The 23,694-nt window shown below is 50.9% G+C and overlaps 3 protein-coding genes across 8 annotated transcripts; 1 reads left to right on the top strand and 2 right to left on the bottom strand.

Moving 5' to 3' along the window:
* The first annotated feature begins 1,973 nt into the window (after positions 1–1,973).
* On the top strand, positions 1,974–3,620 carry CUTA (cutA divalent cation tolerance homolog (E. coli)). Of its 4 annotated transcripts, none has more exons than XM_012723202.1 (7): positions 2,001–2,053; positions 2,142–2,188; positions 2,451–2,659; positions 2,816–2,875; positions 2,970–3,015; positions 3,137–3,186; positions 3,309–3,620. In XM_012723202.1, the coding sequence occupies exons 2-7, from the start codon at positions 2,147–2,149 to the stop codon at positions 3,433–3,435; spliced, it is 534 nt and encodes a 177-aa protein (XP_012578656.1). In that variant the 5' UTR covers positions 2,001–2,053; positions 2,142–2,146; the 3' UTR covers positions 3,436–3,620. The 4 variants fall into 4 exon arrangements, with proteins under 4 accessions (XP_004673439.1, XP_012578656.1, XP_012578668.1 ...); XM_012723214.1 differs by lacking the exon at positions 2,001–2,053 and adding an exon at positions 2,311–2,368 and having other exon boundaries at positions 2,146–2,188; XM_004673382.2 differs by lacking the exon at positions 2,142–2,188 and having other exon boundaries at positions 1,974–2,053.
* A 3-nt stretch (positions 3,621–3,623) lies between these two features.
* On the bottom strand, positions 3,624–8,662 carry PHF1 (PHD finger protein 1). Of its 2 annotated transcripts, XM_004673379.2 has the most exons (15): positions 8,420–8,662; positions 7,512–7,688; positions 7,343–7,424; positions 7,141–7,236; positions 6,652–6,752; positions 6,415–6,563; positions 6,151–6,246; positions 5,880–5,948; positions 5,659–5,782; positions 5,488–5,555; positions 5,239–5,343; positions 4,927–5,116; positions 4,729–4,823; positions 4,407–4,487; positions 3,624–4,252 (listed from the first exon to the last, which is right to left on the bottom strand). In XM_004673379.2, exons 2-15 carry the CDS (start codon positions 7,668–7,670, stop codon positions 3,967–3,969), a joined length of 1,701 nt encoding a protein of 566 aa, XP_004673436.1. In that variant the 5' UTR covers positions 7,671–7,688; positions 8,420–8,662; the 3' UTR covers positions 3,624–3,966. The 2 variants fall into 2 exon arrangements, 1 of the variants encoding a protein (XP_004673436.1); XR_001145322.1 differs by lacking the exon at positions 3,624–4,252 and having other exon boundaries at positions 4,927–5,105.
* A 988-nt stretch (positions 8,663–9,650) lies between these two features.
* Positions 9,651–22,437, bottom strand: KIFC1 (kinesin family member C1). Of its 2 annotated transcripts, XM_004673378.2 has the most exons (11): positions 22,337–22,437; positions 16,112–16,252; positions 15,881–15,980; positions 15,316–15,369; positions 15,150–15,200; positions 14,548–14,948; positions 13,220–13,999; positions 12,393–12,683; positions 12,222–12,295; positions 11,996–12,071; positions 9,651–9,795 (listed from the first exon to the last, which is right to left on the bottom strand). In XM_004673378.2, exons 1-11 carry the CDS (start codon positions 22,346–22,348, stop codon positions 9,751–9,753), a joined length of 2,025 nt encoding a protein of 674 aa, XP_004673435.1. In that variant the 5' UTR covers positions 22,349–22,437; the 3' UTR covers positions 9,651–9,750. The 2 variants fall into 2 exon arrangements, with proteins under 2 accessions (XP_004673435.1, XP_012575706.1); XM_012720252.1 differs by lacking the exons at positions 11,996–12,071; positions 12,222–12,295 and having other exon boundaries at positions 22,337–22,414.
* Between the last annotated feature and the right edge of the window lie 1,257 nt (positions 22,438–23,694).

The following is a 23,694-nucleotide window of genomic DNA, read 5'->3' as shown; positions in this document are numbered from 1 at the left end:
GAGGGGGAGAAGGAGGAGGAGGTGGAGGAGGAGGAGGAGGAGAGAGGAGGAGAGAGGAGCTGAGAGGAGCAGAGAGGAGGAGAGAGGAGGAGGAGGAGGAGAATAGGAGCCAACGGCAGCAGCGGCAGCCGGGAGAGAGAGAGAGGGGGGCGGGGGAGCGAGCGAGAGAGGAGAGAGCAGGAGGAGGAGGAGAGAGAGACACTGCAGCCCCCACCCCTACTCAGTAGAATCTGAGAGAACGGACCCCTGACTCAAATACACCAGAGAGAGAGCAGTTCTAAAGACGCAGACCATGAAGGCAGAGACTAGAGACCCTAGACCCCCAGAAAAAGACACTTCCCCCTCCCCCCGGAGTGGGAGGGGGTAATCTGAGGCACAAACCCAAAATTTAGAGGGAAAGACGCCCCAGTGTCAGACGCCAAGTCCTCCCCAGAGGTCAGGGGTGAAAAATCTGAGCTTCCAGGCTCAACAAGATTCTCCATCACAGAAATCTTAGACATAGGATTCAGATGGTGATTTCAGGGACTAAGATTTGAGACCTGGACTCAATGAAAAAGATGAGACCCAAATTCAGAAAGCACCCAGATTTAGAGTTCGCTCTTCGAGAAACCAAACGCAGAGAGGAATCTTAGAGACCCCAGACAGATCTCAGAGAGAAGAAACTGCAGATCCAGAGACAGAGAAACTCCATACTTGGAGGGGGTGGGGGAGAGTCATTCAGAGAGCCCAGAGATGGAAAATTCAGAAATTCAGAGACTCCCCAAACTCAGAGTTTGAAAGACCTAGGAGAGGGACCCAGAATGTCCCCCTCCCCCCAAAGTAAAAAGGAACCTCAGTCCTGAGAAGGATTCCAATGTCAATACTGAGAGATTCCACAGGGATCTATCTCAGAGGCAAACTCCCAAAGACGTAGTCCCCAACCCCAGGGAGATGGTTATGAGAGAACTCACACATCAGCCTGTAAAAGCCCAGTCACACCCACCCAGTAGACCCAGATCTTGGAGGAAGGGGGAATGCTGGGTTGGGGATGCGCAAGAGCCTTTTCCTTTGCTGCCTTGTCCCACCTTTCTCTCCTCTCATTGGCCCCTCTCTCCATTTTTGGGTCAGAGGATGTGCTTGGGCCCCAGGGAGGCAATGTAGGGCAGGTCCTGGCTCCTAGGGGGATGGGTTAAGGGAAGGAGACCCAAGCCTGAGGGGTAGTAGACCTGTCCTGAAGAATGAAATGGGAAGAGATAAGTGACAGAGTGACCATCGCTACTTCCATAGCCCCAACCGCGAGCCCTCATCTCTTCTTTCCCAGGATTCACCAGTGTCTTTCCAGCTCAGGGGTTTAAGCAGTCTGGGGTGCCCTCAGCCCATTTTCATTATCCTCTTTGCCACTGACAGGGCGCACCTTCCTTGCCCAGCCATCATCTTGCCATGGCTGTGCTTGCCTAGCCACTTCCCCTGCCCAGGGACAACTGGCTTCTCTGATGCTCTTGGTTCATTCCCAAACCCAGGCACACTTGGGTGCTAACCAAAATGGCAGGGGGCGCTCTCTTCACTCCCTGAGGTTTAATCTTCTCTGACCCTCCCACTCTTTAGGGCCTCGAGAACAGACTGTCAACAGGCACATTTTGGGATTTATGTATGATTCCCAACTCCACAACCTGACGCATCGAGTCTGCGGGGTCTCCAGCCCCCCTTCTCTAGCGCCAGCTTTCTCATCACGTGGCGTGTGGGACAGGCCGGCGATTGGCTTCTTCCGTCTCTCATTGAGCTACCGCCGCCTGGGGAGGACCCGGCCCCCTCACGTGACAGTGGAACGCCGCAGCGCCTCTCCTCACTCAGCGATGGGCCGTTTCCGGTTTACACGGAAATGGGCGTGTTATTTCCAGGCACGTCTGCAGCCTGTTTGTTGATTGGTCAAACTGCCCCTTCGCTCCTCCTCACCGGGAGGCGGGGCAAACGTAGCCACGTGAGGGCCAGGATTGGCTGGCTCTGGAGCTCGGGTGGTCGGGTTTTGGCCGTCACGTGGTGCGTGCTGGTTTCTCATCACGTGGTCGCCGCCCAGGTAAGAAGAGGCCGCTCTTCCTGGTTGTGGGGTTCTTTCTCCGCCTTACTTGTGGCGTTTGATATTCAGCCCTCCTCTACCTGCGTAGGTTGCATGAGAGGGGGACGGGCTTCCGCAGTCCTGCTCAGCGGAGGGGTGAGTGACCGGCCCCGCCCCTTCCGGTCCTCGAAGACCTGACCGCTACTCCTACCCCAATTCTCAGAAGTTGAGCCCCAGAAGAGCTAGTGAAAATCATGTCTTTGCCTTAATTTTTCAAGTTCCTCTCTGAACTTCAAGGACCTTTTCCTTGGGGGTACCGAAGAGGGAGGGCAGAACGTGAGTGTCCAAGCGAAGTCTTCCCGGGGTGCAGTTTCCTGGGGTATTTGTGGGAGATACCGATTTCACCTCCTGCCCTCAGGCCGCTCTGCTCTTGTCGTTTCTTTGGATGCCGGCGCTGCTACCTGTGACCTCCCGCCTTCTATTGCTACCCCGAGCACTGCTGTCCATGGCCTCAGGAAGCCCTCCATCCCAGCCCTCACCGGCCTCGGGCTCCGGCTATGTACCTGGTTCGGTGTCTGCTGCCTTTGTCACCTGCCCCAATGAGAAGGTCGCTAAGGAGATTGCAAGGTGGGGACCTCAGCGTGGTTGGAGAATGAGTTTGGAGAGTTGGGGGCGGAGTTGTTGCTTCACGCTAGCTCCCTCTTTGGAAGCCCAAGTATGGGCCGCTAGGGCCAAAATCCGGGTCATGGAGCGCTCTGAATGGGCTGTTATTTTCACCTCCAGGGCTGTGGTGGAGAAGCGCCTGGCAGCCTGCGTCAACCTCATTCCTCAGATAACATCCATGTGAGTCATAGGACTTGGGGGGGTTCACCTTACTGTAGGGGCTGACTGGCAGCCTTTTTCCTTGAGAGAAACACACTCTCCCTAACTTTTACAGTTATGAGTGGAAAGGAAAGATTGAGGAAGACAGTGAGGTGCTGATGGTGAGAAACATTCCCCCACCCAAGAAAACCTCAATTCCCGGACCCCCGTGGCCCCTGCCCCTCATCTGTGAATCTAAAATCAACCCCGCCCTATAGTCAGCCATGTTTCTTTGCCCCATAGATGATTAAAACCCAGAGTTCCTTGGTTCCGGCATTGACAGATTTTGTTCGGTAAGAACTTGGAGATGGGTAGGGGTGGGGATGTGTACTGTGGAGGTGGGACTGGCTGGGCAGTCTGAAGGCCTGGGCTTCTTTGGGTCAATCTTTAGGTGCTCCCCCTCTCCTTTCCACAGTTCTGTGCACCCTTATGAAGTGGCTGAGGTGATCGCATTACCTGTGGAGCAGGGAAACTCCCCCTACCTGCATTGGGTGCGCCAGGTTACAGAGTCAGTTTCTGACTCCAGCACAGTCCTGCCATGATGAGCCCTGCACCTGCCTAGTCCGTGCCCACTGACTCCCAGGTGATGGCTTCTAATAAATGCTATCTCTGCTCCTCTCGCCTTTCGCCTTTTTCATTGTCACGTCTGTGAATTGGTTGGGAAGATTAGACTGCTTCCAGTCCCCGTGTCTTCATCTTTCACAATAAACTCAGAGCTACTACATTTATTTATGTTATCTTTATTTCAATCATAGAGTCTGGGATCCTTTATCATTAGCCCCCCCCTCCTCAGTCCCTGTCCCCAGGGGTTAAATAATCTTAAAAAATATTTAAAAAGCTGTAACAAAATAACATCAAAAGAAATGGGAAAAAGGGTGGGGGAGGGGTCAGGAATCATGAAGGGGGTAGAGAAGAGAGTGTCTTCGCCAACCCCCCTCCTGGATTCCAGCCTGGGAAGTAGAGAGAATTACCCCCTACCTCTCCAGGTACATCCCAGCTGTAGGTGAGGTCAGAGGTCAGGGTATTGAAAGTGCCGGTGTGTGTGAATAGAGAGATGGGCAAGGGCAGGCTCTTCAGAAGATGCCCCCACCTCCCCACTCAACCAGGTACTGCACAGAGCCATCAGGCCGTACTCTCCGAGCAAGGACCCGGACAGGGTCCCCTCGGGACAGGTAGCCAACCCCACCTCGGACTCCCCCAGTTCCAGGAGACAAACTACGGCATAGGGGAGAAGGGGGTGCTGAACGTCTAGGAAGACTTGGGGGGAGGGCTGGGACTGAGGAAGATGAGGCAGTCATCGAGTGAGGGGCACTTTTAGGGACGTCTGTGGGGAAACCAATGTGAAGTTCCAGGGGTGACCTAGGGAGAGAAGGCAGCTGAGTCCAGATGCAAGAAAGGACTAACAGGCAATGGAGGCCACATGAGGATCAGAGGAACCAAGAAGTAATTACACTGAAGATTTAAGGACACAGAGGCAAAGAGGGGGGTCACAGGTACAAAGGCAGAATCTCACCTATCTGGGGGTTCACCATCCCCAGAGGTCCCTGCGGTGCTGGCAGAGGGGTGGAAGGAAGCAAACATCCGGATGGGACTGCTGAAGTTGAGGAAGGGAAAGTCAGAACATGAAGCTGGGAAACAATACCCTCTCCCCGGAGAAAGCCAGAGCTCAAACACTACCCTTAAGGAACAGTCAGCCTCAGATACTGGGGACCAGACATTGATTCCAGAAGTTTCTAGGACAAGAATTGTGTAGCCAAGGGGGTATAAATTCTGGGTGATAAGGTTCAGAAGATGGAAACAATTGCAGGAGAGATTTGAGTTGTGATCATACTAACCTGGGCAGGCAGCGGGCATCTGTGGGCCGGAAGTTGTAGCCGCTGCTGCCCTGGTAACTCTGGTTAGGGCTGGAGGGTGGTGGAGACACTGAGGCCTAGAAGGAGGGCAAAAAACTGAGTGAATCCTTGACTCGTTCAAGTGAATCCAGTGGGACAAGTCCAACCATTTGCCCCGAGGGGATCCCCCTGCACCTGTACCTGCAGTGCCCTCTGCAGACGAGCCCGCTCCCTCTGGTCCTGGGCCTCGGGCTGATTGCGCACTGCTGAGGGTGGCCCCAGCTCCTCCATTTTCCCCTTCTGCCTCCTCCTCAAGGGCTCTGGTTCGGACCTCCGGCGCTTCCCCAGGGGACGTGAGACCCCTCCCCCAGGGCCCTGCCCTGAAGGGAAGCTGTAAGAGGCCTCCTTATCCCCCCAGCCCCCTCCCTGATGCCCCAAAGTCCTCCCCATCTCCCTTAAGTTTACCCCCAGATTAATGCCCTGAGAATTTCCCATCCCTCCTGGACCAGTGACCTGGTGGGGACTCCGTCTCCAGTAGGGCACTCCACAGGGGGAGGTATCCGAGCATGAAGACCAAACAAGCATTTCCTCTTCTTAATCTCCCTCCCCGAAATGAAACTGGGATGAGGAAAGAAGTGACACAGGATCAGTTCTGCAGAAGGTTCACACTCATGCCATTACTTAACCTTGCAGAGATGATCTTCCCAGGGGTTCCAGCCCCTCCTTCCCAAGCTTCACACCCCTATCTCTGTTTCAACTCACCGGTCTTTGTGGCCATTGAGAGCAGAGAGGAGCTTTGTAGAACGTTCTCCCTTGGGGGTATCTGAGAGCTGGGGAGGAGAAGGAAAATGCAATCAAGGAAGCGGTGATGCCTCCCATCCCCTTTGCATCTTCCTATTCCACACTAACCCCCAAAGCTTCAGGACCCATTACCTCTCCAAGAAGTAAACTGTCCCAGTTCTCAGAGGTGAAGGGTAGTATCTCACGGTCAAAATCAAAGTATTTTTTCTTACAACAAACACTGAGGTGATAGAGGACAAGATGGGCCACATCCACCCTGCAGAAACATGGCATCAAAAGAAGCATTACAAAAGCCAGGGGACTGCCTGTGCTGGGAAAGGAGGTACATGGGGGTCATGCCTGATCCAGCTCACCAGCGCAGCTGCAGCCTCCTGACCTTCTCAGGGCCCCCCCGACACACACAGCATTCAAATTCATAGAACCTGGACATGGGCAAGAGGGAGAGAACACACCTCATTCAGGAAAACTAACCCATACTATGGAGGACTCTCAAGCAAGAAAGGGGTGACAGGTAAGGACAGCTACAGAGACTGGGAAGCAAGTGGATCAGACAGATGGGTGAAGAGGAAAGCTGGCCCTCGCGCTCCCAGAGTGGGGGTCCCAGAAAGGCTCCCCTGCTCTCACCTGTCCCCGTAAAGGAGGGGCTTGCTCAGACACTGGGTGCAGGCTTCATGGAACCACTGCAGGCAGCCCCGACACTGCAGCATTTTCAGGTTCCACCTGAGGGGAAACACAGGACTAGTGGCCTCCGGATACACCCCCCTTCACTGCCATACCCGGCTTACCTACTCCCATCCCTGTAGCGCTCCCCTCACCCTGCTCTTCCTCCTCCCTGGGAGAACCGCTGCCACATCACTCATTCCTTACCCCCAGCCCTTCACTACTCACTCCCCAGGGCCACCACAGTAACAGTAGCTCTGCTGCCGGTTGCTCAGATGTCCAGCGTCCCAGTCAAGCCCCTTTAGTCCATAGGGCAGAGAGAGCTTCATGCTCAGCATGGCCCGGGCATAGGGGCCCTTCTTCAGCGCACCTCCCCTCTGCAGACAGAACAGGAGCCTCAGAGGGGAGAGGCGAAAGGTTGGGGGAGGCTGCAGGTGGGAGCTTCCCACAGGAGGGCGCCTTTACCTTGGTGGCGATGGCAAAGACACACTGGCGGCAGACCCAGGATGGGCCCTCTCCCTCTCCGGGGGCTGGGGCCCTTGGAACATGACAATCCTGGTGATAAGCTGAGTAATGAGAATATTGACAGACCCTTATGGCATTGCCTGCCAGAGTAGTGCCCTAGGTACCAGGACAGAAGAGTTGTATCCACCTCACAATTCTTGACCATGGTCTCACTGAGATGGGTGTATGTTTCTTACACATGCAAGAACTGAGACTTTTAGAGGTTTAGGGTTTGGCCCCTGGTTAGAAAGGATGTGTTTGGACCACTTTCTGTCAGCAAAACACACATCCCCATCCCATGGTTGCCTCTCCCTGTGCTGGAAGTAGGTGAAGTTAGAAACTGGCCAGAGCAGCAGCTGGGGGACCCAGGCCAGGACAAATGGCATAAGGACCAGTGCTGAGGGGATGAGCCAGAGGCAACCTGGGTCATTTAGGCATCTGCCCTCTCACCGTGGCGACACTTCTCACAGCTGACCAGCCGGTTCCCAGGGACCACAGTCTCAGAGCGGCAGACACAACAGAGGAGTTCCTCCCCAGGGAGGGCAGCTGTGAAGGAACACAGAGTCACAGGGCCTGTTCTTAAGCTCCTTTCTGTCCCCAAGTCAGCTTTCTGTTTGTCAAGGAATGCATGCTCAGTCCTCTAGGCTCTTACCAGGGCTGATGTCTTTCCATAGAACCAGAAACTGGGAATCATCCTCAAACTGGACCAGGCACACCTCCCGAGCACTGTCGACCTAGATTGGGTGAGCATAGAGGATGAAATGGGAACCAGAACAAAGGCGATAGGGGTAAGGTGACAGGTCAGAAGTCAAAGGTCTTACCTTCTTGATAGTCCCCAAATACAGCAGCCCATCTGTCCATCTGGCCAGAACATCTTGACCTTCCCAAAGTCGAGGTCTGGTGCCTGACGTGGGAGCAGGGGAAGCTGGGTCCCAAAATGAAGGGGCACCAGAGCGGCTCAGCCGGGGGGGCTGTGCCATTGCATCCTGGGGGGGCACCTAGCCAGAAATGCGGTGAAAGAAGAACATTATGAATACTGAGAAACTATTCCAATGTTCTTTGCCTTTTTTTCTGTCCAGGACTCAAGCAGCTGCACCCCTGGGTCTCTAAATCCCTGAGACACCTGGATAGGAAACCACTTGGAACCCCTTAAGAGCTTCTGAACTCCAGCTCTTCCAACTCTGTCAACTGGCTTTCCTCATCCATACACTCCCCACTCTCCCAACCTAGTTCTCTAGTTTCCAAGCTTCCAGAGCTCTCCTGGGATATTGCATGCTGGCCTTGAGGTTTTAGCAGAAACGATGATTGCAGAAGGTTAACACTGTTTCTACTGTCACCTTCTGCTGTTCAGGGGTGTCATAATTGGCGTGTTCTGTTACCCAGAGATGTGTTTTGGGAGCTTTTCTGGAAATGTTTTCTAGAGTAGAAACGGCTGCTTCCCCAGGCACGCGCGTCCCATTCAGAACAATCATCCTGGCACCAGGTTATGTCAGGTCACCCTCAAATTCGGGGTTCACTGCCCTGGGGTTAGATAACTTCCCTGAGTGCCCCGGGAGGGGGGCGTGTCCCAGTCCCAGTCTTTACTACCCAAGACCGGTCACTAGTCCGAGAGGGACTTGAGTCGGCCCAACCCGACCCGATGTCAGCGCAGCGAGGCTCTCCAGCCCGCTCAGTGCGCCGACCCCCGGCTCCCTGCCCCCCCCACGGGCGCCTCCCGCCGCCTCCTTACCAGTGACAGCTGGGGCCGCCGGGAGCTGGGCAGAGGCAGACGTGGGAGACCGAAGCGAACCCCCCGCGCGGGGAGAGCACGTCTGGGCGTCGGGGGGCGTGCAGGCAGAGGCTGGGGAGGTCCCCAGGCCCAGCCCCTCCGTCCCAGCGGCTCTGGGGCGTATGACGCAGCAGCCAAAGCAGCGGCAGCGGCAGGAGGAGGCGGCTGGGGGAAGGAGGGGAGGGGAGGGGAGGGACGAACCGGCTCGGGGGGAGGGTGGTGGGAGGGGAGGACTTGGGGGGAAGGAGGAGCCGGGGGTGGGGGGGGCGGGCACCTCACCCCACCTCCCTCACCTCCGAAAGGCCTGGAGGGCGCAGAGCTAAAGGCAGCCTCTCTGCGGCTGGGGCAGACGGCCAGTCAGACCCCGTGAGAGAGGGAATCCCCGCAGCCCCTTCCTCAGTAGGGAGACCCGCCCTCGGGGCAGGAGGGAATCCCCCCACTCCCGCCAGCCCACTTCACGACTGGCACCCAGCCCCATGCCACATCCGTTAACTGCCCCCCTCCAATGTCACTCCAAGTCCCGCCCCCCAGCCCCAGTTCACGACCCCGCCCTCCATTCACCCTTCCTCTTGCCCCCGCCACACCCTCCACCCTCGAATGCCCCGCCCCTCCCGTCTTTGGCCCCCCCGGCCCCGCCCTACTTCCCCGGCAGCCCCGCCCCACCGCCGCACTTCTGCGCACGCGTGACCCCCCCGCCCGCGGCACCTGAGAGGACTGAGCCCCTCCTTCACGGGTGACGGCTGTTGGCGCGAGGGAGTCGGCGGGTGTGCGCCCCGCTCGGCGCCTCCCGGACGGGCGCGCGGGACCAGGGCTAGCAGCGGGGCCGTGACGCTACCCAGTCGGCCAATGGGCAGCGGGGGCATTAGCCTTGGCGGTTCGAAAGGGAAGGCAGGGAAAGGGCGGGAGGAAACTGCCAGCAGTTTATGGGCGGGTGCTTTGGCCACGGCTCAGGCACTCCTCACACCCACTAAGGGAGAGTATCCGCCCAGGGCTGGGGTAACCTGTGGCAAGGGGGACCTGCAGATAGCCAGTCTCCAGACGCCAGGGGCAAAAAAGCTAAAGTCCCTCGCCCCCAGAAACAAAAGTGATTGGCCACAGTTCCCCACCTTTACATAGATAAGAAAAAAAGCCTGCCTCATTTGGCAACCCCAATACAATCTTTATTTAGAAAAAAAAACAATAAAATTGATCTTTATCTGATAGGCCCAAGTAATACAGCACCCCCCTCCCCCAAGGAAGCATCCCTCAATGCCTCCCCCTCCCACACCCACACTCAGAATCTGGATAGGTCTTCATTTCCTGTTGGCCTGCGCAGTACCGATAACACACTGGTTCACCTGCGGACGGGGATTAGACAGGGTAAAGTTTTCAGAATAACCAAATGAACTTCCCCCATATCACCTCCCCCCAGACTCCCAGTAGGGCTGCCTTCAGTGAATACTGAAATAGACTCTGATGGTTGGTTAAATAGACTCTGATGGCACATTAGCTCTGGCAGGGATGAAAAAGTACAAGAAAGAACAGAAGCCCCATACTGGGGCATGGACTGGAGATACCACTTACATGCTTAATAAGCCAGATAGAATATTAACAATAATTTAGGGAGCAATGCTTCTTGAAAGCTGAATGATCCCAAGTCTAGGGCAGGAAATATACAAGATCTATCTGGAATAAAGAGTACAGGGGTCATGTCTAACAGACACTGAGTCAACTTGAAGGATTTTTCACTGGCAACAGGAACAATTTGAGTTGAGAATTAACAATGGAAAGGATTATATATCAAACACATAAGTATCTGTAAAATGATATCCCCCAGATAAACATTTAACAGATTTGGTTTGGGAGCTGCCAGGCTATCAACTTAGAATACTGGAAAATTGATATACAATCCAGCATTTATCCTGCCTTTCCGAAATTTACTGAAATTCAGATTAACAGACGTCAAAGGAAGTTCTTTACAGAAGAAATCAATGAATAGTAAATGTAAAATGACCGAGAAAATTAGAAAACCACCAATTTGAAATTCCCTAATGAAGTAAAAGATCTAGGTATGATCATTAATAAAATCATTAGGTGGTAACATCAATAGGGAATTTTTGAATGGACATATCAGGCTGACAACATCCAAACCAAATGGTCAATTTTTAGGTGCTTACTGAAAATATACAGCATCACCTAAGTTTTCTTTGAGATCTGAACCTCATTCAAGTCTAATCAAGCTTCTAAATCAAACTACCAGAAAACAAAATATGCAGGAAGAGGAAGCAACCAGTTAAAATCCAGAATGTGGTAAATTATTTAGGACAAATGAGCCAATTTCTTCAACAAATAAAAGCATAAAAGGGGATAGAGTTAATAAAGCAAACTTAAGAGACATTTCAATCAAGTGAGGTGGATGGGCGTTGCCTGACTTTTGATGGGAACAAATCTGATGTTAAAGATGTTTTTGAGACAATTAGGTAAAATTTAAGGTAAACTGAGTAGCATATTAAAGAACTCTCATGTTGTTAGATACTAATAACACAGATATTAACTAAAACTTGCATGATGGCAGGTAAATGCTGATAAAAGCAGACCAGGGCTAGGAGCTAAGGTAGATGACTACTTATTTGACAGCAACCAAGTCTGATTGGGTGGCCACTTGAGAAGAGAGCTATATAAAGCCAAATCCATGGTAGGGTTTTCCTCTCAGAAAAAGGATTAACCAGAGAAAAACAGAGAAAGATAGAAGAACACAGAAAAGAAACTTTCTGATTTAATTACAATGGAAGGAGGAGCTTAAGTTTCCTGGAGAATTCACAACTGTCACAACTGATCCTTGAGAGGCTTAGAGCCTGAATTGACAATATGAAATGGTCTGAAAAATCTCTAAGTCTCCTTTGGCCCAACAACCCCATTTCTCCCTAGACAGTTAGTTAGATATAACTAAACAAATACAAAGTCATTATACAAGGTTAGTCGACATGGCCTTGTTTGTAATAAAAAGAAGGTGGAAGCGATCCAAGTGTCCAGTAGAGGGAACTGGTGGATAAACTTTGCTGCATTCACAGAATGGAGTCCTGGGAGGACGTGAGGAAAAATAACGGAATGAGTTGGTGGGAGGTAATTTTGGCACTGTATTATTAAGCAAAAGAAAGCACAGAAAAATGTGAGGCAGAGAAGTGTCTTTTTTTGAAAGAAGGAGGCGAATAAGCACACATATTGCTTGTATTTGTAAAAAGGCACACTGGAAGGATAAGTAAAAAGGTAAGTGACAGAAATGACTACCTCTAGTAGGACAGGTGAGGAAGATGAAGTGGACAGGCGTAGTGAGAAAACATCATTATGCTGAGCATTGATTTTTAAAAATAAATAAATAAAAATTCCTAAAAGTGAAGAGTTACAAATAGATCCAGGTGGGTAGTATCCCAGGTGCCTGGTAAATCTAAATCCTTTCTGGATGAATGTGCCCCTTAGCCTAAAAGACAGAGGGGATCAAGATAGAGAAGCCAACCACTCAGGGGTCCTGAGAGCGCCTGGGCTTGGTAGTAAACACACCTTGGAGGCAAAACGTAGGGAATTGAGGGACTCGGAGAAGTTCTCTTCTAGCGGGGAAATGTTCACAAACATGAGCCTGTGGAGAGATGGGGGTGGGGGGGGAGGTCCAAACCCCAGCATCAGTGACTGGGCAGAGTGAGGACCAGATTTCTGTTATAATTTCCCCTTTCCCACCATTGAACCCAACATCATAGTCCCCCCCACTAGACCCCCTTCTTCCACCCACATCTTAGCACTGCCGCCCAGAGAATTCTGTAGCAGGTAGGTGAGCTTGCTGTTGCGGTAGGGCACGTGGGACTCCTAGAGGGTTGAAGAGGACAGGTGATCAGACAGGACAGAATTGTGTGGCCAGCCCAATCTCCCTCCAGGTTGCACCTGCCCTTCACCCAATTCCCACCTTGTTGCTCAAGGCCATGATGACCAGCCCCAGTGTGGATAGGCTGCTGTTAATGGCCTGCGTTTCCCGAAGCCGTTCTCGTTCCCCAGGGCCAAGGGCTAAGCCAGGATCCAGACGCTCACTCCCAGCCAGGTCCACAAGACTGAGGGGGGCCACACATTGCAGGCCTCGTCCACTGTGCTCCCCAGAGATCTGCAGCTGGAACACACTGTGGCTTCGTGATGACCGCTCATTCTTGGCTGTGCTGGCCACAGCCCGGTTCTGGCGGGCCAAATGAAGTAGGGCCTCCACCTAGGGGTGGGGAGTGGCAAGGGAAAAAGGTCAGGTCAGCACAGGGCCCATCTCGGTGGTGCAAGCACAGCACTATGAAGCTATCCGCAGACACTGCAGGGCGAGTTTGATTCCCGGTCAGGGAGGTGACCCACACAGCATGGCAGACCTCTCCTGTGAGGATGGGGGAGGTTTGTAATTTTAGACAGAATGGCCAGGTAGCCTCATTGCTTTAAGAACTTAAGGGACAAGCCATGCTAGGAGAGAAACATTCAGGCTGAGGAAAGAGCAAGTGTAAAGGCCTTGGCAGGTATGCCTAGTGAAGAGAAGAACATCCTAGAGGGGAGAGACCCCCCCCCCACTTTAAGCAGATGAATCCCATTGTCCACTCCCAGCTTCCACCAAGGCAGTCCTTGGAGCCCATCAGACAAAACCTGAATGTGGCAACTTACCTTATCCTTTCTTCAGCCTTCAATCTCTCCTGCTTCATCTGCTTCCATCTGGTGGCAGTGTGTACCCCTCCCCATTTTCCAGTTCCAGTGCCCATCAGTGCTTACCTCTTTCTCACAGGAGACAGGAACATATCGGGCATTAGTGACAGTCAGCTCCTCGCTCCCTGGCCCTGCCCGGCGAATCTCGCAATCACCCCCTTGGCCCTTTCGGATTCCAGTGGCCAGCAGGTCTCGGACAGTCTCATTGTAGATCTCCACGTAGCTTGCTACAAAGCTGTAGGTCCAGCCCTGGCCACTCAGTTCATGGGCCACAGAGAACAGGTGCCGCAGGGCCCGAGGGATTAGCCCTTCCCCCTGGGGGTCTGCCCCAGGCCCACCCTCCATTGTGAAGGTCTTGCCACTGCCTGTCTGGCCGTAGGCAAAGATGCATACTGGGTAACCATCCAGGGCTGACTGGACAAGCATGGCAATCTCCTCAAACACTTCATCCTGTCCACTTCCTGGTGGGAATACCCGGTCAAAGGAGAAGTCATGGCGGGTGGTGGGGGCTGGAGCCCCACTCAGGGTCCCACGCCGCTCATCAGCTCGGGAGAGGCTGAGGCGGGTTGGAGGATCAGAAGGTCCACCAGGGCCAGAAGGGAATAGGAGGAAGCCTGGGAGCGGGGTGGGCTCCCCGGGAAGGACAGGGCGCACCCGGCAGAACACACGGATGTTGCCTTTGAGTTCCTGGAGCTGGTTGTGCAGGCGCCGGCGCTCCATCTCTAGCCCATGGAGACGGTCTGCCCGCTCAGCCAGTAAGGCAGCCTGGGCTGCAGTCTCCTGCCGCAGAGATGCCACCTCTGCTTGGCTGCCAGAGAGAGCTGCTTCTGATGCCTGCAGCCTCCTCTGAAGGACAGAACAGACACAGAGGTGGAGACACAACCAAGAATGAGAACAAGTCATGATGGGGTAGCAGGGAGGTTGTCTCTGCCCCCAAGGAATCATAGTACCAAGATAAGAATTACTTGGAATATCCAGAAGGGGCACAAAGAAGATGATATTTAGGCTGATACTGAAAAATCCAGAGCAAACCAAGGACACAGGGGAATACAGAAAGAACATTTCATATGTGCAAAGTACTCTTAAGCAAGATTTGAAGTCACTTAAAGTAATTCAATTTAGTTGGTGTAGGATAAGTCAGATGGACACTCAAAGGAGAAAATGCCATGGGGGTTTTTGATAGAGAAGAGAAAGAAATGGGGAGGGATAGAGAAGGGGTGCAGGAGGGAACTATGAAGACAGAGTCAAGGGTAGGAAGTGGGGTAGAAAGTAAGACAGAGCAGTGAGTCTCCTGGGGTGGAGATGGGTAAAGGACATAGGTGCCAGAGGGAGGTGGTCAGGGCTAAGCCCAAAGAGACTTCAGGACAACCTGGAGAGGAGAACCTGCCATTTACCTCCTGCTCCTCCAAGCGGGCAGTCAGTTTCCTCCGCTCCTCCTGCAATTCCAGCTGTTCATTCTGGAGCTCTTGTACCAAGCCCTCCTGCGTGCCCAGACGTTCTTCCAGCTCCAGGACCCGGGCATTCAAATTCCTCAGTTCCAGCTGGCCCTGTTCAGCCTGGGCCCGCACCCTGGCCAACTCCTCTTCCAGTGTCCTGCGCTCTGTCCCCAGTGCAGTGGCCTGTTGCTGGGCCACCTTGAGCTGGTCCCGCAGCTGTTGGTTCTCCTGATCCAAAGTCTGGGATCTCTCACGACAGCACTTCAGCTCTATGTTTAGGTCACATAACTGGCCCTTTAAGTCCCAGGCTGGACGTTTGCTGGGTCTCTTTCCTCCCGGCGCAGAAGGAGCAGCAGCTGCTAAGGTGGGCACATAAGGAGGAGGGTCAGGGAAGCCTTGGCTATGTCTATCTCCTCCCTCCTAGCCTTGGGGGCCCCCATACCTAATGCTACCTCTCCTTCCCCTCAAAAGAGGAAGAGAACAAATGGACTTTTCTGGATACTCACCAACTCCTCTTCCCTATCCCAGTCTCTCACCCAACAGTTATGTCTGTCACTTACTGCCTGGCTTCTGAGCAGGAACAGCAGGGGCTGGCTTCTGATTCTTCAACACTAGACAATTGGAAAGTTGACATAAGGAATGATAGCACCATGTGCTTCCACCTCCATCATTCTCCCTGTATGCACACCCAAATCCCTGCTCAGCTCAGCTCCTTGGTGCTATTACCTGGAGCAACAGCTGTGGAACCTCGAGGTCCTGGCTTCTTGGGAAGTTTTGGAGCTGTTGGGAGACGGGAAAGAGGTAAAAACAGAAGGATCACTCTGGGGGTGTCTGGACTCTTGCTGGGTGGGAGTAGGGGAGTTGCTTTACTTGAGGATTAGAAATAATTAAACATCCCTTCCTCTTCCCCTAAATTGGTCAGTTCATAGATACCCTTCTTGGGGTCTGAATTACTCAGCATGCCAGAAAACAAGTTGGAGCACGATGGCAAAAAGAGCAGAGGAGCAGAACTATGTGTAAAGTATGCTACCATTGTATTAAAAATACTGGAGCACATGTCCAGCTTTTTTTGAATACCCACAGTATCCCAGGCAGTTCCCCAGGGAGGGGAAATAATTAGTTGGTGGAAGTCATCAGGAAGGAGACTTTTCACTGTATAACAACTGTGTACCTTAAGAATTTTGAGCCTAGTGAAACTTATTACCTATTCAAAATAAGTAAAATTGAAGCAAATGAATTGAGGAGCACTGGACTTTCATGTCCTTGCCCTCTGTCCACCCCTAGAGCCCACCTGTGGTCTGGCCTTGTGTCTGTGGCACTGTGGTGAGGACAGATGCTCTGGGGCGGGATGTGGCAGTTCTAATTGTTGTGCCTAGGCCTCGTGTCCTTTTCTGAGAAAAGACAAGAATAAGGTCCATCGTTACCTTCCCTAATTAGTTCTCTCACTCTAGAAACACACACACACACACACACACACACACACACACACACACACACACAGTGCTTTCCAAATCCAGTTCACCTTCTCAGGCTCCAAGGCATCCTCCATCTGGCTAGGCCCCCTCTTAAGCCTGTGTCCTGACAGAGGCAACCGGGAAGGGGCCTTGACCAGGGGCCTCTTCAGCTCTACGTTGCCTTTCACTTCCAGCAAGGGCGATCTTGGCTAGAAAAAGAGAGATCCTTAAGACAAACAACTTGGAGTCTGGCCATCTCAAGAACTCCCCTTTTAAATGTTCACTTTGCTACCAACAAGCAAGAACTGAGTACCACTAACACTACAAACCAGGGGTCACAGCTCACATACTGATGAAAAGCACAGAAGTGGGATGCAATATATTAGGATTCTACTAAGTTGCCTTAAGTACTACTTTAAGAGTAGTACTTAAATAAGCAGAGAAATGAATAATGCTCTTATAAGGCAAAAATTCAAATACGTACTGTGTATGGCTGGGAAACCAATGGGCCCTTTTAGCTAGAGCTTAAGATCTTAAATACAGGAGAGTAGAGACAGGTAAGGTTAAAGATGGGGTAAGGAGATGATAGCATTCATTAGGAAATATCTGACTTAACAAAAGCTACAAGTTTATTAATATAAAACACTCTAATATGTATCAAAGTTTTGAGAGCATTCTGAATTCCATAAGAAATCACAATATTCAGCATTAACCCAAAATGAAAATACAGAAAGCATTTATTCTGGTGACTTTGTGTTGATGCCCTATGTCTCCTTGAGAAACTTCAACTATTCTTTCTTTGTGTGTTCATCTTCTGAAATGTCCTGTTAGCATTATGTACAAAACTACAAGGCATCTGTTACAAATACTGAGTCCCCGTGGTGATCACATGGTTCTTGGGCGTCAAAGATTCTGCTTAGCTGTTCCCCTTTCTGATGTGTTCCCTACTGATATCATCACAGATCCATATTTCCCAAATAGATCTACATATCTTCCACTATGACTCTGAATGGCAAATTTCTTACATTCAACACCTGATTTATTGCAGGTGGAAGTCAATTATTCGCCCCATGGCTACTGCTATCGCCATCTTGGAAGGCTGATGAAGTTTTCATAGCAAGTACAGGCATCCTCCCAAAGCTCCCATGGCCGGCTCAGCTTCCAGTGCTGCACCGCCTCAGGAGCAGGGCATCGACATAGGCCCCCAGAACTGTCACAATATACGGGAAGAGCACATTCTCACCCTGAGACACACTGACAACCTATATCTAAGTCCTCTGTGTAGCAGCCTCACTTCGGAGAAAAATAAGCCAGAAATGAAAACATGGCAGTGCTTTAAATCTGTATCAATTTACTTAATTCTCAGCGCAGCCCACTGAGGAGGTGCTATTATTAGCCTCATTTTTTTCATGAGGGAAGGAAGGAACTTATGAAGTGAAATAGCTTATCTAAGGTCAGCAGAGAATCAGAGGCAGAGAGCCTACACTAGACTAGACAGTCTGCTTCTGGAGGCCATGGCTTTGGTGCCAGGCTAAGGAAGAGTTTGGGCTTCAGCCCTGCATACACAGAGAATTAGATACAGTTTCTAGTCAGACATGTAAAAATATACAAAAAGAGGGTCCTCCCTGGTGGTGCAAGGGTTGAAGTGCAGCACTGCAAGCTAGCCACAAAGGCTTCACTGAGAGTTCATCCCTGCCCCCCATCCTCAACCAGGTGATCCATATGACCCACATGGCACTGCAGACCTCTCCTGACCTACCCACTGCTCCCCTGCCTGTTCTGCTCCCCACTCTGTCTCTGGTGAATCTCTCTCCTCCCCTGCACCTCTGGCCTATACCCCAGTTCTGTATACATAAACAAATAAATCTTTAAAAAATAATAATAAATACACGTATATACAAACAGAGCCTACTACAAAGAATAAGTTGGAAGTAGGCTGGCAAGCAAGAGGGGAGAATAGGTAGCTGAACTCGGAAACTACCAACCTACAGGTATGAGGCAGGGGAGTAGGGAAGAGAGATTCTCTCCTTAAGCAGCCCAATTCAGTGCCTGGGAATTATGCCCAGCCCCTATTTTAGATGACCAATCATGTTGGTTTGCTTAGGTTGTGGAATTTCTTGGGACACAGGACTTTCAATGCTAAAACAAGGTCATTCCTACATCTGGTGACCTTACTCCTCTCCCACCATTAGGAAAGCACCAACTTCTGATATATAGTAACTTTTAATTCCAAGGTCAATCTCTCTCTGACCATCAGGAGAATAATATGGCTAGATCTGTAGTAAAAGTGAGCTGTGAACAATGTTTAGAATAAATGGAATTAGATCAGGGTTATCAGGCAGAAAGAACACATCATCCCTTCATTCATGCATGCAACAAAGTTTGTGGCACTAAGATTTGTTGAACAATTGCTCTGTATCAGACATTGTTAAATGGGCCTGGAGCTAGAATAATGAACATAAAGTCTCTGCTTTTCCGAGTCTGCTTTCTCCAATGGTCTTTCTAAACTGTAGTACCATAAAAGAATCTCTACACACAATGACCTCTTCTCAAATCTCAATTCTAAGAATACATACAGCTCTTACCACTCTGGGTGCCTAGGAGAGAAGTTAACTCACTGAATGGATACAAAGGATGCCTTAGGGCATTAGAGCTTAATTCTCACCAACTCTTGAGAGCTGTTGAGGAGCCTGAGGTTTAACAGAAATCTATTTGAGAGGTCAACACAACACAAAGGAAGAATGGCTAGATTATGTGAAACCAAGACCAGATCTTTCCAGTTGCAGGTGTGGGGGCAGTAGGTAGAGGGCATGCTAACACCAAGATCCCTGCCATAGTTTGGGGTTTTTTTTTTTGCTTTTTAACTAAACTTCATTTTAACAAACACTGTAGATTCACGTACAGTCATAAGAAATAATACAGAAAAGAGATCTGAGAGTACCCAAAGGGTCAGGGCTTTTTTTTTTTTAAAGATTAATTTATTTGTGCATATAGAACTGAGGTACAGGCCAGAGGTGCAGGGGCAGTGAGAGGATTCACCAGAGACAGAGGGGAACAGAACAGGGTCGGGTGAGACAGGAGAGGTCTGCCATGCCATGTGGATCACACTGGGTGCCAGGGATGGAATTCGCACTGAAGCAGCAGTGGCTAGCTTGCAGTGCTGTGTGCTAACCGGCTGTGCCGCCAGTGCACCACCAGGGTGGGCTCCCAAAGGGTAAGTTTTTTTTAAGATTTATTTTTTTGTGCATTCAGAACTGGGGTACAGGCCAGAGGTGCAGGGGCGGTGAGAGGCTTCACCAGAGACAGAGTGGGGAACAGAACAGGCATATCATTGAAGTACACTGCTGAGGTGAGCAGTGAGTGGGTCAGGAGAGGTGTGCCAAGCCATGTGCCATGTGGATCACTTCCGGGGCAGGTGAGGATGGAACTCATGCGGAAGTGGCTTCAGCTTCTTAGTGCTGGGCTTTAACCCGCTGCACCACCAGAGAGGGCCCCCAAAGGATAAAGTTGCTAAATTCAGTTCTGGGAAAGTAAGTTTGAGCTACCTGTGAAACAGTAACAATAACAGCCAAGCATGTTCCTGAATGTCAGTAGAGAGAAAAAGGAAACAACTTGATACCCTTGTTTTAAATTTTTTAGTGTATTGTCTTTCCTTACATTAGGTCATGAGCATCATAAGAACATGTCTGTTCTTATTCACAACTACATACCCAGAGTGCCCAGTACAATGGCTTCTATTCAATGTCTGCCACTACAGGATACATTTCTAAAGGAATGAAATTAGGTCCATCAGCAGGTGTATACTTAAATCAACTGTGATATATCCAAAGCACTGACTTCTAAATGAATGAGAGGGAAAAAAGAAAGGTGGTGGCATTTTTCTTCCACCTGTAGAAATGTGTACAAAATATATTTATTATAATTTAACCAAATGTAATGTGAAAGTCAAGTTTTTCTTTATTCCAAGGTCAGACACCAATTTTTAAATAAACTATGCTCATTGTTCTAGCTGTGCTACCATAGTGGGTCTACTAATAACCCATCTCCCCAGATTTGTAAATTCAGAAAATATGTTCAAAGTTTGGTTTATTCAAAACAACTCCAAAGAGGGGCTCCCTGGTCACACAAGGGATTAAAGCACAGCACCTGAAGCTACCCATAGCCACTGCAGCATGAGTTGATCCCTGGCCAGGAAGCTGACCCACATGACATGTCAGACCTCTCCTGTCTCACCCGCTGCTCCCCTCAGCAGTGTATTTCTGTCAATCCATGTTCTGCTCCTCACTCTCTCTCTGGTAAATCCTTTCACCCCTTGTACCTCTGGCCTATACCCTAGTTTTTGTATACCTAAATAAATAAATCTTCAAAAAAAGAAACCCCAAAGAGCATTTTTCTCTCATCTATAAGCTATACATGGTGACTCCCAACTTTCCACAATGAGAAGCATAAGCAATTAACCTTCTATACAATAGACACTCACCAACCTCTCCTATCTCCCAGAAGATCAGAGATGGATGCCTTCCCAAAGCAACCCCCCACTATCACCAGATCCCACCCTTGTCTACTCAGGAACAATGCTCTAGCAATTCTTTTTCTCTCTATATCATCAACTTTCCACCCTCTACTCGATCATTTCTATCAGTGTACACTACCCTATTACTGTTCCAACCTAGTCTCTTCATTCAGTTTTCCCTGCTAGCTACTACTGTTTTCCTCTGATAACCTTTGCAGAAATGTTCTTCATATAGTACTTACTGTGTGCTATTTCTCTCCTATCCCTATCCCCATCAGGCTTTCAACCCCATCACTCCATCAAAATTATTGTCCAGGTCACAAGTAACCACATGTTTGCTAACTCAAATCCTTCATCTTCTTATTTCTTCACCAAGAGCAGCATTTGATTCTCATCACTCTCGCTTCCTTAATACACCTTTTTCATTCAATTTCCAGGAGACCATCCTCTTGGTTTTCCTACCCTCATATCTCTCTAAACAGTGGTCTTTCTATTTTCCATCTACACTTCAGGCCACTCCCATGGCTTTAAATATCATCCACGGATAACAACTACTGAATGTTAATCTCATTTCTGAATTTACATGGAATCACCTGAATATCTACTGACATGTCAAATTCAACCCACCCAAACTGACCTCTTGATAGACAACTGCCTTCAAACTTGTTCCACTCAGTTTTGTCCATGTCAGTTACAGTCTTTCAGTTGCTTAATCTAAAACACCCAAAGTTCTCAGTCCTCTATACCTTATGTCAGCTGATCTGATCTTCAACAAAAAGTATCCAGAATCAGATCCTTTGTTACAACTTCCATTGCTACTACCCTGGTCATCTCCCACCTAGATCATCATATTCCACTAATTTTCCACTGAAGGTGACTTTATTCCTCAGGGGAAAGCTGACAATGTTAGGAAACATTTTGTCATGATTGGGGGAGGACTGCTACTGGCATCTAGTGGGTGAGAGGCTAGGAAAGCTGAATCTGTTAAATATCAGACAATGCACATAGTCAAGAAAACCTGCCACTTTCCTAAATGTTCTATTTCTACTCTTGACTGTTACAGTCTAACCTCAATGCAGCAGCTTGAATAATCGCCTAAAATGTAAAACAAATCTCATCCCTTTGCTTAAAATCATTCAATGATCCCCCTCTCTCACTCAGGGTAAAAGTCACAGTGCTCACAACGACCCCTACAAGCACTGGGATCAACAACCCCACTCTCCCTTATCTGATGTCCCCTTCCCACAACAACCTTCCCCCTTGCTCACTCCATCCCAGTTTTTCTGTACAACTCTTTAGGAATTTGCTCTAAAGAACAAAGTCAACCATCTCCTGTTTCTGCAAAACCTGCGGAAGGAGAGAAAAAGAGCGATCCTTCATCACGCACTACATGCTCTCCCCACCCTACACCCTGAGCAATGAGAAGGACACAGACAGGGGTTTGGCCTCAGATACCATTTTCCCAGTGGGAGGGCTCCTCTCAGAACTCTCTCTTCTCAATCACAAACTGCAGTCGTGAGTAGGAATGGAGAGGCGGGGACGTGTCAGCCCAAGAATTGAAAACGGGAAATCCCAGAAACTGGAACGCGAAGAAGGGGGTGGGGACCTCGAGCCCCAGAGTTGGGCCAACCGACTGGCCCTCCGATCTCGGGCTGCTCCCTGCCTTCTCCATTCTCACTCACCCCTTTCCAGCTTCGCCCTCCAGGAAGGCGGGGCACATAACCGGCCGGGAGCAGGGGACTCGTCAGTGTTGGGGGTGACTCGCGCTGGCCCTACTCACCTGCGGATCCATGTCCAGCTCGGACCTACACACGTCAAGGGGGTTCAGTGCAAGAGGACAGGGCACCAAGATTCCCAAGACCGGCGTTCTTTCGCCCGCTCGCGACGCAAACCACGCGCGCTCCGGGCCCCGGCCGCCACCAGCCCTGCGCCACACCCGCCACTTTTGAATTTCAACTGCCACCATCTACTCACCCGCTCCGCCAGCCGGGGCCAATCGTCGCCGTCGCCACAGCCGACGGCCAATCGCAGCGCCCTCCGCCTCCCGAGGCCACACCCCGCCCGAAAGGAGGCTCCGAGTTCCAGCTTCCCCTGCGCCCGCACTGAGGCAGGCTAATTAGCTACACTTCCGGCTCCACTTGCCCTCTCTTACCCCGCCCCTACGCTGGCCGCCGTCGCGCTGGACTTCCGCTCGGCTCGCAGCGGCGCGCGCCGGGTGGAAAATTAAGGGAACGCGCCGCAGGAACAGAACTGGCTGGGGGCGGGAAGTTGGAGGAAGGATTGCGCGTGCGCAACGAGAACCCATTCTGGGAGAGCGCCCCTAGCGACGTGAGTGGGGAGCGCACGCGTGACGCCCGTGGCTTCCCCGGTAGCAGCTCTGGCGCCGTGTCTCCCCACCGGGTGCGACTGGTCCCGGAATCCGAGCTGGAGCCCCCAGGCGGCTGCGAGGTTGCCAGCCTCTGCGCGCTCCCGGCTCATTTCGGCAGGTCTCACCAAACTTAGGGGCCTTGGGTACAACTTGGCGTTCGTGGAATCCTGGCGCTGGGCTTTGCGGACTAGGGGGACAGAATTCTTCAGTCCTCACCCCACTTCTGTATGTACCTGAGTGCTGTTGTTAAGGGGAAGGATGTCCACGCTGGCTTACCCTGTAACACTGTTACTGGGGGAACTGGCTTAGGATCGTCGTAGCAGGGACGGTGCACTGCTTTCATTTATGGAGTGATTCATGCTTATTATATGCGCGTTGTAAGTTTCGCTTAATAATCACTGCATTCAATGAACTCTTACTCTGCCAAGGCTTTGCATATATTATCTGCGAAGCTACGCAAGAAATGTTGAATGTTAACAAGTCCAGGGTCACAGAGCTGGTTTGGGAGTGGCTCTAGATTCCATTGTCACAGGGTGGTCCCCAGGAAAAGGGGAAGTTCCGGGTTCCCTGCCCCACCCAGAAGGAGGGTGGAGCTGAGCAGAGAAGAGAAGGAATCTGGAGGAGGCTGGATGGAGCCAGAAGGAGCCCTGAGGAAGTCACATGGAGCAAAGGGAGACATGTGAAGAACCCGTGCTTGTTTCTTGGCCCTGGACTGGGTGAAAGAGATGTGGGTGAGAGACCCATAGGGAGGTGACTATGGCAGTGTTTAT

Source organism: Condylura cristata, unplaced genomic scaffold, assembly GCF_000260355.1.
Source record: "Condylura cristata isolate star-nosed mole 26May11 unplaced genomic scaffold, ConCri1.0 scaffold00001, whole genome shotgun sequence".
Lineage (NCBI taxonomy): Eukaryota > Metazoa > Chordata > Mammalia > Eulipotyphla > Talpidae > Condylura > Condylura cristata.
The sequence above is the reverse complement of the archived record's forward strand: the minus strand, read 5'-3'. Positions and strand labels throughout refer to the sequence as shown.

Coding starts and splice junctions, on each gene's coding strand:
- CUTA (XM_012723202.1), top strand. CDS start 2,147: ATGAGAGGGGGACGGGCTTCCGCAGTCCTGCTCAGCGGAGGG. Junction 2,876..2,969: donor ATTCCTCAGATAACATCCAT/GTGAGTCATAGG, acceptor TAACTTTTACAG/TTATGAGTGGAAAGGAAAGA. Junction 3,016..3,136: donor AAGACAGTGAGGTGCTGATG/GTGAGAAACATT, acceptor TTTGCCCCATAG/ATGATTAAAACCCAGAGTTC.
- PHF1 (XM_004673379.2), bottom strand. CDS start 7,670: ATGGCACAGCCCCCCCGGCTGAGCCGCTCTGGTGCCCCTTCATTTTGG. Junction 5,949..6,150: donor CCCCTCCTTTACGGGGACAG/GTGAGAGCAGGG, acceptor GCCCATGTCCAG/GTTCTATGAATTTGAATGCT. Junction 5,556..5,658: donor ACAGTTTACTTCTTGGAGAG/GTAATGGGTCCT, acceptor TCTCCTCCCCAG/CTCTCAGATACCCCCAAGGG.
- KIFC1 (XM_004673378.2), bottom strand. Junction 15,201..15,315: donor TTCCACAGCTGTTGCTCCAG/GTAATAGCACCA, acceptor CCAATTGTCTAG/TGTTGAAGAATCAGAAGCCA. Junction 12,296..12,392: donor TCATGGCCTTGAGCAACAAG/GTGGGAATTGGG, acceptor TCAACCCTCTAG/GAGTCCCACGTGCCCTACCG.